This window comes from Aythya ferina (assembly GCF_964211825.1).
Source record: "Aythya ferina genome assembly, chromosome: 15".
NCBI classification, from domain to species: domain Eukaryota; kingdom Metazoa; phylum Chordata; class Aves; order Anseriformes; family Anatidae; genus Aythya; species Aythya ferina.
Genome location: NC_140314.1, coordinates 12,798,056 through 12,811,737, shown reverse-complemented (window position 1 = coordinate 12,811,737; position 13,682 = coordinate 12,798,056). Strand labels below are relative to the sequence as shown.

General features: G+C 50.7%; 1 protein-coding gene across 1 annotated transcript; it reads left to right on the top strand.

Annotated features, from left to right (window-relative positions):
• Window positions 1–255: 255 nt before the first annotated feature.
• VRK3 (VRK serine/threonine kinase 3) lies at window positions 256–13,591 on the top strand (the record flags this gene model as incomplete). The annotated part of the gene is made up of 12 exons (XM_084537006.1): window positions 256–384; window positions 4,492–4,801; window positions 5,930–5,982; window positions 7,821–7,887; window positions 8,703–8,787; window positions 9,288–9,387; window positions 9,749–9,841; window positions 10,182–10,314; window positions 11,025–11,145; window positions 11,464–11,525; window positions 12,429–12,577; window positions 13,264–13,591. The coding sequence occupies 11 exons, from the start codon at window positions 256–258 to the stop codon at window positions 12,575–12,577; spliced, it is 1,302 nt and encodes a 433-aa protein (XP_084393132.1). The 3' UTR covers window positions 13,264–13,591.
• Between the last annotated feature and the right edge of the window lie 91 nt (window positions 13,592–13,682).

Genomic DNA, 13,682 nt, shown 5'->3' with positions numbered 1-13,682 from the left:
GCTGAGGATACCCACACTCAGCTACTGCTGGGGAGCACTGTTTGATGATGCCAGTGTGGCCGTGCAGCACCCAGGGACGAACCAGGCCATGTCCTTGTGCTCCCCGCCACCTAAAGAGCAGGAGCTGCCAGCGACACTTCCCTGGACAGCCCCAAACCGCGAACCCGGGGTCAGAGACAGGCAAACAGAGCTGACTTCTGCTGGGTTCACTTCCCATTTTGTCCCAGTTTCTTCCCACTTGTTGGCTTAGCTGCAATGCCGGCTGTTGCAATACTGGGGACTGCGTTTGTTACCCCAGAGCGCCACCTCCCAAGAGAAGATGCCAGGGATGTTCCTTGTGCAAGTGGGGAGCAGATCAGCGCCTTGCTGCTTCAGAGCCTCAGGGTGAGCATCCACACATTATGTCTTGCAGAATCTGGGAGCACTGCAGGAAGAGTCAGAAGTTCACCTAAAACACAGCTTTAGAGGAAACCTCATACACTGCAGCCAGCGTGGCTGGTTGCCTTTAGTCTTAGGAAAAAAATAGAGACATTTTCAGAATAGAGAAAGCATTCCAAGGAATGATGAGCTCTAAATGGAAACCAAATCAGTTCTTAAGCTGAAAACGATGCCAGGAGGGCTTTTAGATCAAGGATGGGGTGGGGTTGGTGGGCAGTGGTGCAGGGAATCATCCAGAGGTAAATTCATATCTCTGCTCCTTCAGCAAGGGTCAGAGGAGAAGAGACATTGAAAACAGCCTCCAGGGCAAGAGGAGATGCAGGTGGTGCTCTGCCGTGCCTGCAGCCCTGGCAGGAGGAGCAGGCAGCCTGGTTTGGATGAAGATAAGGCACTGGTGAAATGGACAGCCCGGGGTGGGAGGAGAGGAGGAGCTGGTGGAGGACCGGGTGTGCAAAGGGCTGGGGGAGGCACGGGACCAAGCAAGTGAAGGCGTGGGGTGCAGTTAGGTGCTTTGGGAAGCAGTGAGGTGCATTGGGAACCTGCAGAAACCCCTGGGGAGTGGCCCAGGAGACACAGAGGATGAGGGAGGAGGGCACTCCACCCAGAGAGGATGGGGAAAATGTGCCCAAACTGCTGAGGGAGGCCACGAGGCTGTGAGAGCGAGAAACCGCTGTGCACGGGAGGAGAAATGAGGAGAAATGTGACAGCAAAGACATCCCAAATGACTGCATCTGGAGAAGCACAAGGAGGGGCATCCCCTGAGCCATAGACTGGGAAAATCCTCCGTGAATCCTCCACGAATACATGTATATGCACCCCTGGTCTCTGCACGCTTTCCCAGATATCACCCACCACTGATGGCAGGATCTGGGCTTTAGTGTGACCTGATATGGCTGGGACTGTGCTTCATTAATGCTAGGCTCAGTTCTCAGCAGCAAGTCAGGCCGTGCTGGTGCTATCACGGGATGGCAACCACTGCCTCGGCCAGGAGCTGCCAGGCTGCAAAATGGGCACAGGTAAGGGCAAAAACCCTTGGCAAGCTTACTTAACCTTGCCAGGAGGAACTACATAAAACAGAGAAACTCACAGGGAGAAGTGAAAATGAAATACAGAGGAAAGTTCTTGTAAGTGATGGGGAGATATCATCTAGCCAGTGCGCCACCAAGACACAGAGGTTCTGCCATGGTGAACCTGCTGGGGGATGGCTTAACAGCAAGGCAAGCTAGCCAAAATGCAAACAAATAGTTAAAATACACAAAATAAAATTCTTCAGATACTGGCATTTTCTGTTTCAAACAAGGAAAACAGCAAGATGCAAAACCCTCAGCAAGTTAAAAGCCACGTTCACACAGACAAAAAATATTTTGAGTGTAATTTGCTTACCACACAAAAATTATAGCCAGGGTTTGCAAACCCGTCAGAAAGAAGAAGTTTGCTGGGAGCCCACTGTGGCTGGCAGGGATGGGGCAGGTGTGTGCTGGGGCCTCACTGCAGAAGCTCTGCACAACGTTAAGGATGGATTTACAGTGAGCTTTTGCTTGTAAAGTAACTGCTTAGGAGTTAGGAGATGGTGTGGGAATAAATGGGCACGATGTGTGCCAGACCTGCGCTGGTCAACACGTCCACGAGAGAACAGCTCCTGCTGGTGATGCACAGGGCCTCAGGGTGGTTACGATGAAAGCAGGCTGTGAAAAGCTGGGGAGGGGTTGCGTGATGTCAAGTGGCTGAGCAGAAAGACTTAAAATGTGATTCAATATAACTGAATTCAAGGCAACATAAAAAATAGTGCTTTGTGTACGCACTGACAGGCTCTCTCTCTCTCTCTCTTTTTTTTTTTTTTTTTTTTTTCTTTGATACTAGCTTGGGGGCACTTGGAAAGAAATCTTAAAGAATTCCCCTTTTTTCACACACATTTTCCCATCTGCCTTTTCCCACCACTAATTTTTCTCAGCGTTTTTTCTCGGCCTTCTGGGGTTTGACTTTTTAAAGCAATATGTATTTTGGTTTACTGAATGGATTATTCTCTGCCCAAATTGAATGTAATCAGGTCATGATCACTGTTCCCTAGGCAACCACCACCAGAATTATAGAGCTATGATCATGAATTAACACCATTTAAAAAAGTCAAAAACAACAGCAACAAAAAAAATTGTAACTGCAGGGCTTAATATGTTGTTGCTGAAACATGACATTCACGTCGGGGCCACCAGCTGGTGGCTTCGGTAGGAAAAAGCAACGATTATAGATCTTAATTCAGGAGCAAGGTGAAGACGCCACCAGCCTGTAAAGGTGTGTTCAGCCAAATCTGATGAAGGAAATTCTGACGCATAGCTCTGATTAACAAAGGAATTGCTATCTGCACCCATACGAGGGGCAGGAATAGCTAGGACTGAGAAGAAGCTGGCGCACTGGGGGGTGGCTGCGGGGGCAGCCAGCTCTGCACACCCCTGCTGCACCCACAGTGCCAGGAAAAAATGACAAAGTGACCCAAGTGCGTGCTGCGTCCTGATGAACGCCGCAGGTAGGGACGTGGGAGCCCAGCCAGCCTGCTCCACGGCTGCTGGCAGCGTCCACACGCTTCAAAGGCAGATGGAAAAGTGCCGGCAACAGACGGCAGCAAACAATCCGAGTACGTGCTGGGCCTCCTCCGTCACTTGGCGCAGTTTGGGCTTTTCTGGGAACACTTCAAGTGCTTAGCGAGTGTTAGGAATGTTTTTGGTGTTTGGAGGGGCTGGGATGGGCAGCCAGCCTGAGGTGGGACAAGGTCTGTGCAGCACGCCTTGGCTGGGGGAGTCTTTCCTGAGCCGGGCCCTGGCGTGGGGCTGATGCCAGGTGCCATTTTATTCAGGCAGCTCCTTCCCAGCCCTGCCATTTTATTCAGGCAGCTCCTTCCTGGCCCTGCCATTAATCATCCAGCTCCCTTCTGGTCTTGCTGAGCTGTGGTGAGGGCAGCTGCTGCCCCAGCCTGCTGCCAGCCTGCTCCCTGCACGCGAGGTGCTGCAGGCTGGCCAGGACGAGGTCTGGAGGGCGATGCCATCGTGACAGCACCCCCTGTGCCTGTCCCACCGGCACCTTCCTCACATGCGACCCTGTTGTGCCCACCCGGGGCAGAACGGCCGCAGCCCACCCGCATTTGTTGTGTTGGCCCTGTGGGGCCGGCCCGAGGTTCATGGTGTGCTGTACAGAGAGCGGCGGGCCTTGTTACTCCTCCCGACACTGTCTGATTAACCCCAGCACTCATGAACTTTGGAGAACCCGTTTCATAGTCCTAAATTCACTTTTATGTAGCTTTTTATTATAATTTCTTAAATAACAAACCAATAACCTGAAACCAAGAAGGTAGTAACAGAAATATCCTCCTTCCTCCAGAGCCAGGACCTGGGAAGGCTGGTTGAGGCAGAAGGGGCAGCCCCTGGCAGCATTCCCCTTCCTTCTCTTTCTGTCCCTTCCCCTTCCTCATCCTCATCCCCTTCCCTTTCCCCATCCTCATCCTCTTCCCCTTCCTCATCCCCTTCCCCTTTCTCATCCTCTTCCCTTTTCCCATCCTCATCCGCTTCCCTTTCCCCTTCCTTGTCCTCTTCCCCTTCCTCATCCTCTTCCCTTTCCCTTCCTCATCCCCTTCCCTTTCCCCATCCTCATCCTCATCCTCTTCCCCTTCCTCATCCCCTTTCCCTTCCTCATCCCCTTCCCTTTTCCTATCCTCATCACTTTCCCCTTCTCTTTCCCCATCCTCATCCCCTTCCATTCCCCATCCTTATCCTATCTCCTTCTCCTTCCCTTTCTCCTTCTCCATCCTCATTCCCTTCCTCTTCCCCATCCTTATCCTTATCTTAATCCTTATCCTTATTCCCTTCCTCACTTTCTCCTTCTCCTCCCCTTTCCCCATCCTCATCCTCTTCTCCTCCTTCACCCCCTTCCCCTTCCCCTTCCTCACCCCCTTTCCCCCACCCCACTCCACGCCGACCCCCTCGGTGCCGAGGAGCCGCCCCCGTCCCCTCCCCGTCCCCCCCCGTCCCCCCCCGCCTCGCGCATGCCCGTGCCCGTGCCGGGCAGCAGCGGCTCCTCGCGGGCCCTCAGCGGCGGGGCTGCGGCGATGCCGGGCCGCGGGCGGCGGCCCCGGCGCCGTGGCAGGCCCGGAGCCCCGCGGCCGGGCCCGGCTCCTCGTCCCCCTCGGGGGCCTCCCGGCCGCCCCCGTCCCCGTCCCTGTCCCCGGCGGCGAAGCGCGGCTCCTTCTCGCCCCGCAAGCCGCGGCCGGTGGCGGCGGTGCCGTTCCCGGAGGCCGAGGTGCTGGAGGATCACGGCAAGAGGCGCTGGAGGCTGGGCCGGCTGCTGGAGCACGGCGGGCCCGGGCTGATGTACGAAGGTGCTGCGGGGACGGGGAGCTGGGGGTGAGGGGGGCACGGCCCGGGCAGGGCTGGCGGGGGGTCCACGGGGGCTGTGGGGCGGGGGCTGGCGGCCCCACACCGGGTTTTAAAGGCCCCGTGGGGTCGGGGATCTGTGCTGGGACCAGAAGCCTTGCAGGCCGTGCTGCCGTTTCCTGTTTTTTTAGGTTCACAACCCACAGGCCGTGAGCCCCCTGCACGAGTTCCTGTGCCGCAGGTGTTGTCGGGGCTGTGTAAATGTCAGGTGGGGATTTTCCCCGTTTCAGGGCCAAAAGGAACCAGAGAAATCATCAGGGCATTGTCTCGGCTGTTCAGTGCGTGCTGAGCTTTTCTCACCACTCCAGTTCTGTATTTCCATGGGAAAAGTTTTGATCCCATTCCCCACCGTCACCCTGAACACACTGCTCAGGAGGAATTGTCCCCACTTTGCCCGATGTTCGGCTTTAGTTTCCTTCTACTTGGTTATGCCACTTCGTAACAAAGGCAGGGCATCCACAGACGTGATGGCAGAAAAAGAGCAGATCAATGCTGTTACTGCAGTGGAAGGTGCTCTTACAGAGACACCTTTTGGATGATGAGCAGCTGATAACCTCTGTGTGGCATCCAGGCTGCGAGCAGCAGAAAGGAACCTTCCCCAAGGCAAAGTAGTGGGTGCACATTTTGGAGGAGGAAGGTCACATGTGCATAATAACATTACGCAGAGGAGGAGGGACTGCGATCTCTTACAGACTGGAAAAACTACATAGTGAGCCAGAGGGAACTCTCATCAAATTAATTTGGGGATGCCTTTGAGATTCTACTAATGATTTGTTCTTTGCGTGCCATCTTCAAAGCACCCCCCTACTGTAGCCATGCGTAGATGCTGCTGTGACTTAAGCAGATCTGCACCTGAAGCATGTCAGGGTGCTGTGCTTCTGGAGCAAGGTAAGAATTATTTTGTGGCAGTATGGGAAGGCGCTGTCACGGAGGAAGCTTTTGCAAAGTCCAAGCGAAAGAAGCAGAGGCTAAGTAAAAGCCGGGCTGTGCAGGCTGTGTTTAATGGCATAGCTGACACTGCGAGTAGCTCTTTTCTGTGCTTCTGTAACCACATCTGTTCCATCCTTCCACAGCACAGTCAGCATCTGGAGCCTGTCCTCAAAAGCAAAGATTCTCCCTCAAACTTGTGAGTTTTGATCTGTTTGGGTAAGAAGTAGTGTGTAGTGCTGTGTCCAGGGCCTGACCCACCCACCTGTAGGGCTAGAGGTGGCATTCAGGGCAGGTGGGCAGAGAGGCCCCCTCTAGCCTGAGGCTGTGCCACCTCGTGGGGTGTGCACTGGCTTCACTGTCCTCATCGCCATAGGTAAAATCCCTCAGAGGGAGGAAAATAACACCATTGCTTAGGAGATGGATAAGACTTCCCAGGAATCTCTTGCTTGGTTTTCAGTAGACGTTGGCTGTTCCGCTAGAGGTGTGAAGAAAAATAGCTACGAGGAATTCATTTAAAAGCAAACAGACAAAAACCCCTTCATCCCAGAAGACTGCCCCTTCAATCCACAAGGCTCAGTAATCTCTAAACCTGAATTTAGTGCTGTAGGATAGAGTTCTTGTTCCATTAATGTCAGGCCTGCTTTCTTCCTGTATGGCAAGGGCATAAATCCTGCTGAAATCAGGGGAGAACTGGAGATGACAGCATTTGGTGGTTACGCTGAGGTTATACTGAGAGACTCTTAACACCAGAGCACATCTTTAAATTAAACAGTAATTGAAGTTGTAATTCTAAGCCAGCTTCCTAGGCGCTTCCAAAGATTTGTGTTCTCCGGAAACGTGTTATTTTCAGTAATTGCTGTTCTGCAGTTGAAATTGAGTTGATGACTGATGGCTCTGTGGGGGACGTGGTGGTGCCCACTCACATGTGCTAGTAAAATTATTCACTCTTCTGTCAGAGGAGAGCTACATAAGAGAGTGGAGAAAGAATAGAGCGTTAATGAGAACAGACAGCTAGCTGCCACAAAACTAGAACCAGTAGGTGGGGATCTTTGTTCAGTTCTGTACGTAACGCTCCCAGCTCCTGTATTTTGCACCTTCTGGTGTTTTGATCAGCAGTCTTCTGACTGCAGCCCAGCCCTGGCGGCTGTAGCGGTCTGTAGTAGAGCACACGAGAGCATTTGGGTTCAGGTTGGCTTTCCAGGCAAGATGCACAATGAAATATCTGGAACGTGGTCGTTGGTGTTGTCTGGAGACTGCTGATCCCTCAGAAACCAGGGCCGCTCGTGGGTGGGGTCTTTGGTATCAAACCAGCCAGGATGTGAAACGGCTGCCTCCTCCCATGCGTAGCATCTGCCCTAAGTTAGCGTGCAGTGTCCTGAGCATATTTCTGTGTATGTCTGTATAAACGTGTGTGGGCACACAGACGTGTATACGTTGATTGTAAACCATCAGGTCACTTGATAACAGCAGTAGTAAATGAGCAGTAGTGCTGACTGGTGTAAAAAGGATGGATTTTAAGAATCCAACACATTACCCAGACACTTAGGAAATGTTGCGAATACTTGTCTCGTTTTCTGACAGCTAGCATAAAATGGAATAGCTTTGACTTGCCTCTTCGCAGAAAGAACCTCATCTGTGTTGTGGCTATGAAGGTTGCCTCTGTCTCCTTCTAACATAACAGCTTCAGGACTAGAGCTCGTTCTAGGCTGCCAGATGGTTCACGTTGTCTAGGTGCTCTTAACCGAGGGATGCTTCTTAGTGGTAGCGCTTGAAACGTGCAGTGTGAGAGCTGCTCCCTCCTTCCATGCTGATGCTTGGAGTTGGTGCAGCTGTCAGGTGCAGCGTTAAACAGCGAGCCAAAAGACCTGAACTCTCTTCTCAGCTCTTCTGCTGTCTGTTCTTTTGTTTTTTGGGGGTAGGAAGGGGGAGGTTTTAAAATATTTAGTGAAGGTCTTATAGCAGTCTTGCCCAAATTTGCCATTCCAGCAGGGGGTGTGTTGCTGAAGTAATGCATTTTCTTTCTGTTTCCTTTAGGATGCCAAAGATGGCAAGATCTACAATGAACAGAACTTTTTCCAGCGAGCTGCAAAGAAAGACACAGGTTGGTGCTTCTTGGAACGGTGGGGACGAGGCTGCTTGTTAGGAAAACTGGCATCACTCTCTCGTTGGTTCTGTCGGTCTCTCAGAAGGCAAGGCTAGAATAAACTAATTTGTTGCTTCATCTGTGCCAGAGTGCTGAGCAGTTCAGCCAAGAGCCTGCTCTCCCAGGCTGTCCCTGCCTTCAGGACACTGTAATATTGGCATTTTGAAGCTGCTCTCCTGCTCTACCCAGGCTTCGTCTTCATCTCGGTGGTAGCTGTTGAATCCTGCAGCCTGGCTGGCCGTTGCTCGCTCTCTCTTCTGTGCTGCTTCCTCATTTCTGTCAGCTGCTGTCAAGTATTTACTCAGTTGACTCAAAAGCCTGAGCACGGGCAAATCTGACCAGGGAACATGAGCAGGTGTTTGAGCAGGGGTTTTGGGGGAATTCCTGACAAACTTGCACTTCTGGGAAGACTGCAATCAAGTCCTTCCCAAGACTATGTGTAGAATTTGCTTGTCCATCACTGCTTCTGACTCTCTCTTCTTCCCTTCTTGTTTTACATAGCCCCATAGCACGCACATGCTTTAGCCTGCTCTGGTATTTCCAGCATCCCTGCTGTCGTATTCTTGCTCTGCAGTGCTGTGTTCATTGACATGCTAACACCCCAGCATATTAGGCTGGCATTTCTAGGACAGAATCAGTAGGAGAGTGACTTTTAACTGAGCTGCCCAGGGCAGATCAGGCCTTTGGAGAAAGGCCATCCCTGACTGAGCTCCTTTGTTTTGGAGCTCCTTAGCAGCATCTGCTGCACTTTGTCCTCTTCTCTTGCCTTCTAGTGGATAAGTGGAAGAAGCTACACTCTTTGCCCCTGCTGGGAATCCCCAATTGTGTTGGCTTTGGACTGCATGCAGATAAATACAGGTGAGGTGACTCTGTGAAGGACACAGCTGAGCTCTTTTGTCCACAATTGCCATCCTCTTGGGCTTTTTCTTTCTTTCCCTCTTGCTCTCTGCTGTTTCATTTCTTGCTGTCCACAGGCTCCTAAGTATGTATTGCTCCTATTTCATTTATTACCAAAATTATTTATTACCAAAAATTATGGCCTCTCCCAATAACCTGTTCCCTTCAGTCTTTGTGTTGCTGGTGAAGTCATTGCTTTTGCTGCTTCTGCTCCTCAGGCCCAGGGACATCTTATTGCTGCCTTTTAAACTTAACTCAAAAGGGGAGACGAGACTTTGTAATATGTGGTCAGCGTGTCTCTCCTTTTCATAGAGTTTTTTGTTATATATAAGAAATGAGAAAAGCTTTGCCCACATCAACGTGAAGTGGGGGACAGGTCTAATCCAGGTAGAATGCTTGATGAGTGTCTGTTGTAGGGTTTCTGAACCAGGTAGGTACTGCCAAGTCCTTGTCTCTTGTAGGTTTTTGGTGTTCTCAGACTTAGGGCGAACTCTTCACTCCATCCTGAATGATGGCGTACGCCTGAATGAGAAGGCAGCTTTTCAGATCGTAGTCCGGCTGGTACGTAGAGAACCAATTCTTTCCAAGAGACTTGTTCAGAAAAGGCATACAATTTTTCCCTAATCTTTTAAAGATGTTTTAAAGCTAACCCAGGGGCTTGGCTGGGGTCTTAAAGCAGAATCACTTGAGCCTGTTGTGAACTTGAGCAGCATCTCTTGAGCAGTATGTAAATCTGAAGGAATTTGAGATAAGGAGAATGAAAGAAACCTGGCACTTGAAAATCAGAATCTGTGAGACTTGGTGCTAATGTGTACCTGCACACAGCTTCAAGGAGCTGCGTTGGAAAGTCCAGTTTAGGGAAAGCCCGTGTGCAGAAGGAATGCATGGGTCTAATACGTTGACATGTTCTGTTTACTTGTAGCTAGACTGCCTGGAGTACCTTCATGAAAATGAGTACGTGCATGGGGACATCACGGCTGAGAACATCTACGTGAACCCAGCAGACCTCACGCAGGTATGGAGCTGGAGCCGTGCTGCAAGGAAATGGCAGTGCAGGAGGGCTTGTGAAACAGGACAGAACACCCAGGATCCTGCTCTTGAGCAGGGGAACGATGCGTTCTGTGCAGTGCTCAAGCAGGTTTTGTAGTGCAGGATTGGGGAATTCACAGATTTAACACCTGAAGGAGTGGACGTGGTACCTGCCATGCCACCTGGAGTCTGCAAGAAGGAGATTCCGTGGAGGGAAGTTTCAGGCTCTGTCCTGCAGACCTATGGAGGAAGAGGAGCAGATACACAGCTCGGGGTCCTGGCCCCAAGCATTAATGCTCAGACGTGTGTTCCTTGGTGTCTTGTAGGTGACCCTAGCGGGCTACTGCTTTGCGTTCCGTTACTGCCCAGGAGGGAAGCACGTGGCTCAGCGCGAAGGCAGCAGGACCCCTCACGAAGGCACGATAGAGTTTATCAGTCTGGACAGCCACAGGGGAGCAGGTCAGTCTATTTCTGACACAAGCCAGTCAAGCTTGCCACAGAGCTGTTTCTGTGGCATTGCTCTCTGGAGCTGGCATTTGTCAGTAAAAATGCCTGGAAATCATCACCTGCAACTCAGCTTCTGGTCGGGCTGTTCCCTCTAACCTCTCTCTAGGCTGCTGTGCTGGGACTTGCCAGGTTCCTCAGCAACAGCAGCAAGAGGTGCAGAGATGTTCCTGCTCCATCTGGAGCCTTGGCTTTACTGCAGGCATGCAAGGAATAGAAAACTGGGCTGCTTCCTGCTGGCTTAGCAGGGATATGTTTCAAACCAGACTGGATCCCTGCCCAAAACAGAGTTGAAGCAAGCTGGCTTTGCTCTGACCTTGAAGCAGTGAGAGCTGGAAGGGTATTTAAATTAGCCAGTACCTCTCTTGGTTGCAATGTTCACACTGGGCAAATGTTCGTGCAGGGGCTGGGATGTGCTCGTTCAGCTGTGTGGCAGCAGGCTCTCAGAACTACCGATATCCTCTAGCAGTGAAACTCTTGCATTTCTGTACTTCAGCTCCTTAGGCTTGTGCACCGTCACAAGGCTGCCTGTTTTACATAAAGAACGCTTAAAATAGAGACTTCCGAGGTTGTGCAATGCGTGCTAGTCTCTACTTTCATTTGAAGGAAAGGTGCTAGCCTCCCAAACATTTTTTCATGTGTCAATCTCCCTTCTTTCCCATCAGGACCATCTCGACGGAGTGACTTGGAATCTCTGGGCTACTGTCTCCTGAAATGGCTCTGTGGCTTCTTGCCTTGGTCTCATGATCTGAAGAACGTGGAAGCTGTGGTGGAGAAGAAAGAGAAGTAGGAGAAATCTTCTGCTCTTTTGGGAAATGCTCAGCAGAAAGTGCAGAGGAATGTTCTATGACTTAAAGAGAAACCACATGGTCACAGTACGCTATTGGGATGTGGGTTAATCCACTGTAAAGGCTGAGACTGGAAGCAGGTGGCCAAAGTTGTGTCTCCCAAACAAAAGGGTTATTGGTGAACCCAGAGTTCAGCACCATTTAGAACCTGGCCACCTGAATTCAGCCTTTTTTTGTCCCTGTTGTTAAAGGTGGGCTGCTTGAGGGCCTGCTCCTTTGCTTCTCATCTGACAGCACTCTGCACTGATTATTCCAGGTACAAAGCAGATGTGACATGCCTTCTCCGACAGTGCTTCATCGGGCAGAGAGCGATTCCAGGTGTGGGCTTGCTTTCCTGTGGGCTTCTTGTGGAGGGAGGATTGACTGTACTTGAGGTCAGAGCCTTCCCTGTGCTGGCGTGCTAGCTGGGATGGCTTCCAGTGGTGATGGTGGCAAAGCATTGCATGGAGCAGCTGACAGGCTCCCCCTGTGAATGAATCCCTTGTTTTCTTTGCAGCAAAACAAGGAGGGCTGCTGCCCATTATCTGTATTCATGAGCCTTGCTGAAGAGGCAAGTGTTCTGGGGGCTTTAAAAATGCAGGATTTGGGTCACTTCCCCATCCTATCTTTGAGTTTCGTATTAGTCTTTTGTTTTCATAGACCCACAATACAGTTTGGGTGGGAAGGGAGCTTAAAGATCATCTGGTTTCACCGCCCACATAACGAAGAATTTCTTAGATCTAATCCAAGTCTACTCTCTTTTAAAGACTCCTTGTCCTATCACTATGCTCCTGGCAAAGAGTCCCTCTCCAGCTTTCCTGTAGCCCCCTTTAGGTACTAGAAGGCCGCTGTAAGATCTCCCCAGAGCCTTCTCTCCTCTGAGCTGAACAAGGCAGCTCTCTCAGCCATAATGGAAGTGCTCCATCCCTTTGGTTGCCCTCGTGGCCCTCCTCTGGACTCAGTCCAGCAGCTCCCTGTCCTTCCTGTGCTGGGGGCCCAAGCTGAACGCAGGGCACTGCGGGTGATGCCTCACAAGAGCAGAGGGGGCGAATCACTGCCCTTGTACCTGCTGCTCCCACTGCTCCTGATGCAGTCCAGGTTTTGTTTTCTTTTCTCCGCAGCTGGCCAAGGCAGGTGAGTGAGCTGTCTACAGGGAATGCAGTCTGGAGAGGCTATTTGGCAGCTTTGTAAAGATGATGGGTGGCCGTGCTGCTCCGGGCAGTGACATTCCTCATTTTGCAGATGCCCTTCAGCACTACCTGCAGCAAGTAATGGCACTGGAGTATGAGGAGAAGCCCAACTATGAGTTCCTGCGGCAGCTCTTCAAAAAGCCACTGGAGAAGATGAAAGCATCAGCTTACGACTCTGTGGCTATCACGATAGTGCCCTAAGTAAGTGCCTGCAGTTCAGACTGCCACAGTGCAAAACACTTGTGCCCCTGTGCTGCTTTGAGCAGTACGGCACTGCTGCCCGGTGCCGTACGCCCTGGGGTGCTGCAGGCAGCAGCAAGAGGTGAGAAGAGAGTAGGGTGGTCTGTGAACTCACCCGAGACCACGAGGCTCCTCCTGACTGTGAAAGCAGCACTGTTCTTTCACCGTTCCCTCCTAAGAGGCCAGTCCAGTGCTATGCAAGGCCAAGCTTAGCAGTTGTCACATCTGTTTCTTTGAGGTTTTGAAGAAAGGCGTTATACTTGCCACCTTCTTCCAGGTGCAATAAAGGCTGAAGTTTGCAGGGCCCTGAAGGTGCTAACAAAGTACAGATTGATGTGGTCTTTTTTTTAAAAAAAAAAAAAAAAGAAAAAAAAGAAAATCCAGAATCTGGGCTGTACCTTTTGTAGTTCTTTTTCATAAAGCCAGCTTCTAGTGCAGCTCTGTAGGCACAAGTGCTCTATTTTGTCCATGAAACACTTCATGCCAAGGTGAAGGTTTGATAAGAGATACAATACAAATAAATACAAAGACAAATCTACGTCTAGTCTGGGCCTGCCTCTGGATTAAGCAGGAGCCCCAGGAACAGATTTCTGGGAAGGAATTGTACAAATGCTGGTTAATATTCCTGTTTGTGCCTTTTCTTTTAGATCAAGGAAACTTGGACTGGAGAACAGAGTTCAAAACTTTCTGCAGTGTGAGCCCCTTTTCAGAAGACATTTAACTTTTACCTACCTGGTTTAGAGAAAGACTTTTTAAAAGCATTTTCCTCTAATTTTAACGTAATGTGCTACTGAATGCTGAGCCACTGCTGTAAGAAGCTACTGTGAAGATGCTCCTGCATGGCAAGTTAGTGTAAACAGCTGGAGAAATGCACTCTAGCCACCAGGAGAAGGGCACAAAGAAACTAAATCAGGGACTTTTTTAAGTGACAACAGTGGCAGTACGTTGTTTTATAATAAACTTTACAGACAAGCACCTAAGGCCCCCTGTCATGCAGTTATTTGTCATGTTCAAGGCATTTCTGGAGGCTTTCTTTCTGGGGATACTATAGAGCTGTGATGGTGAT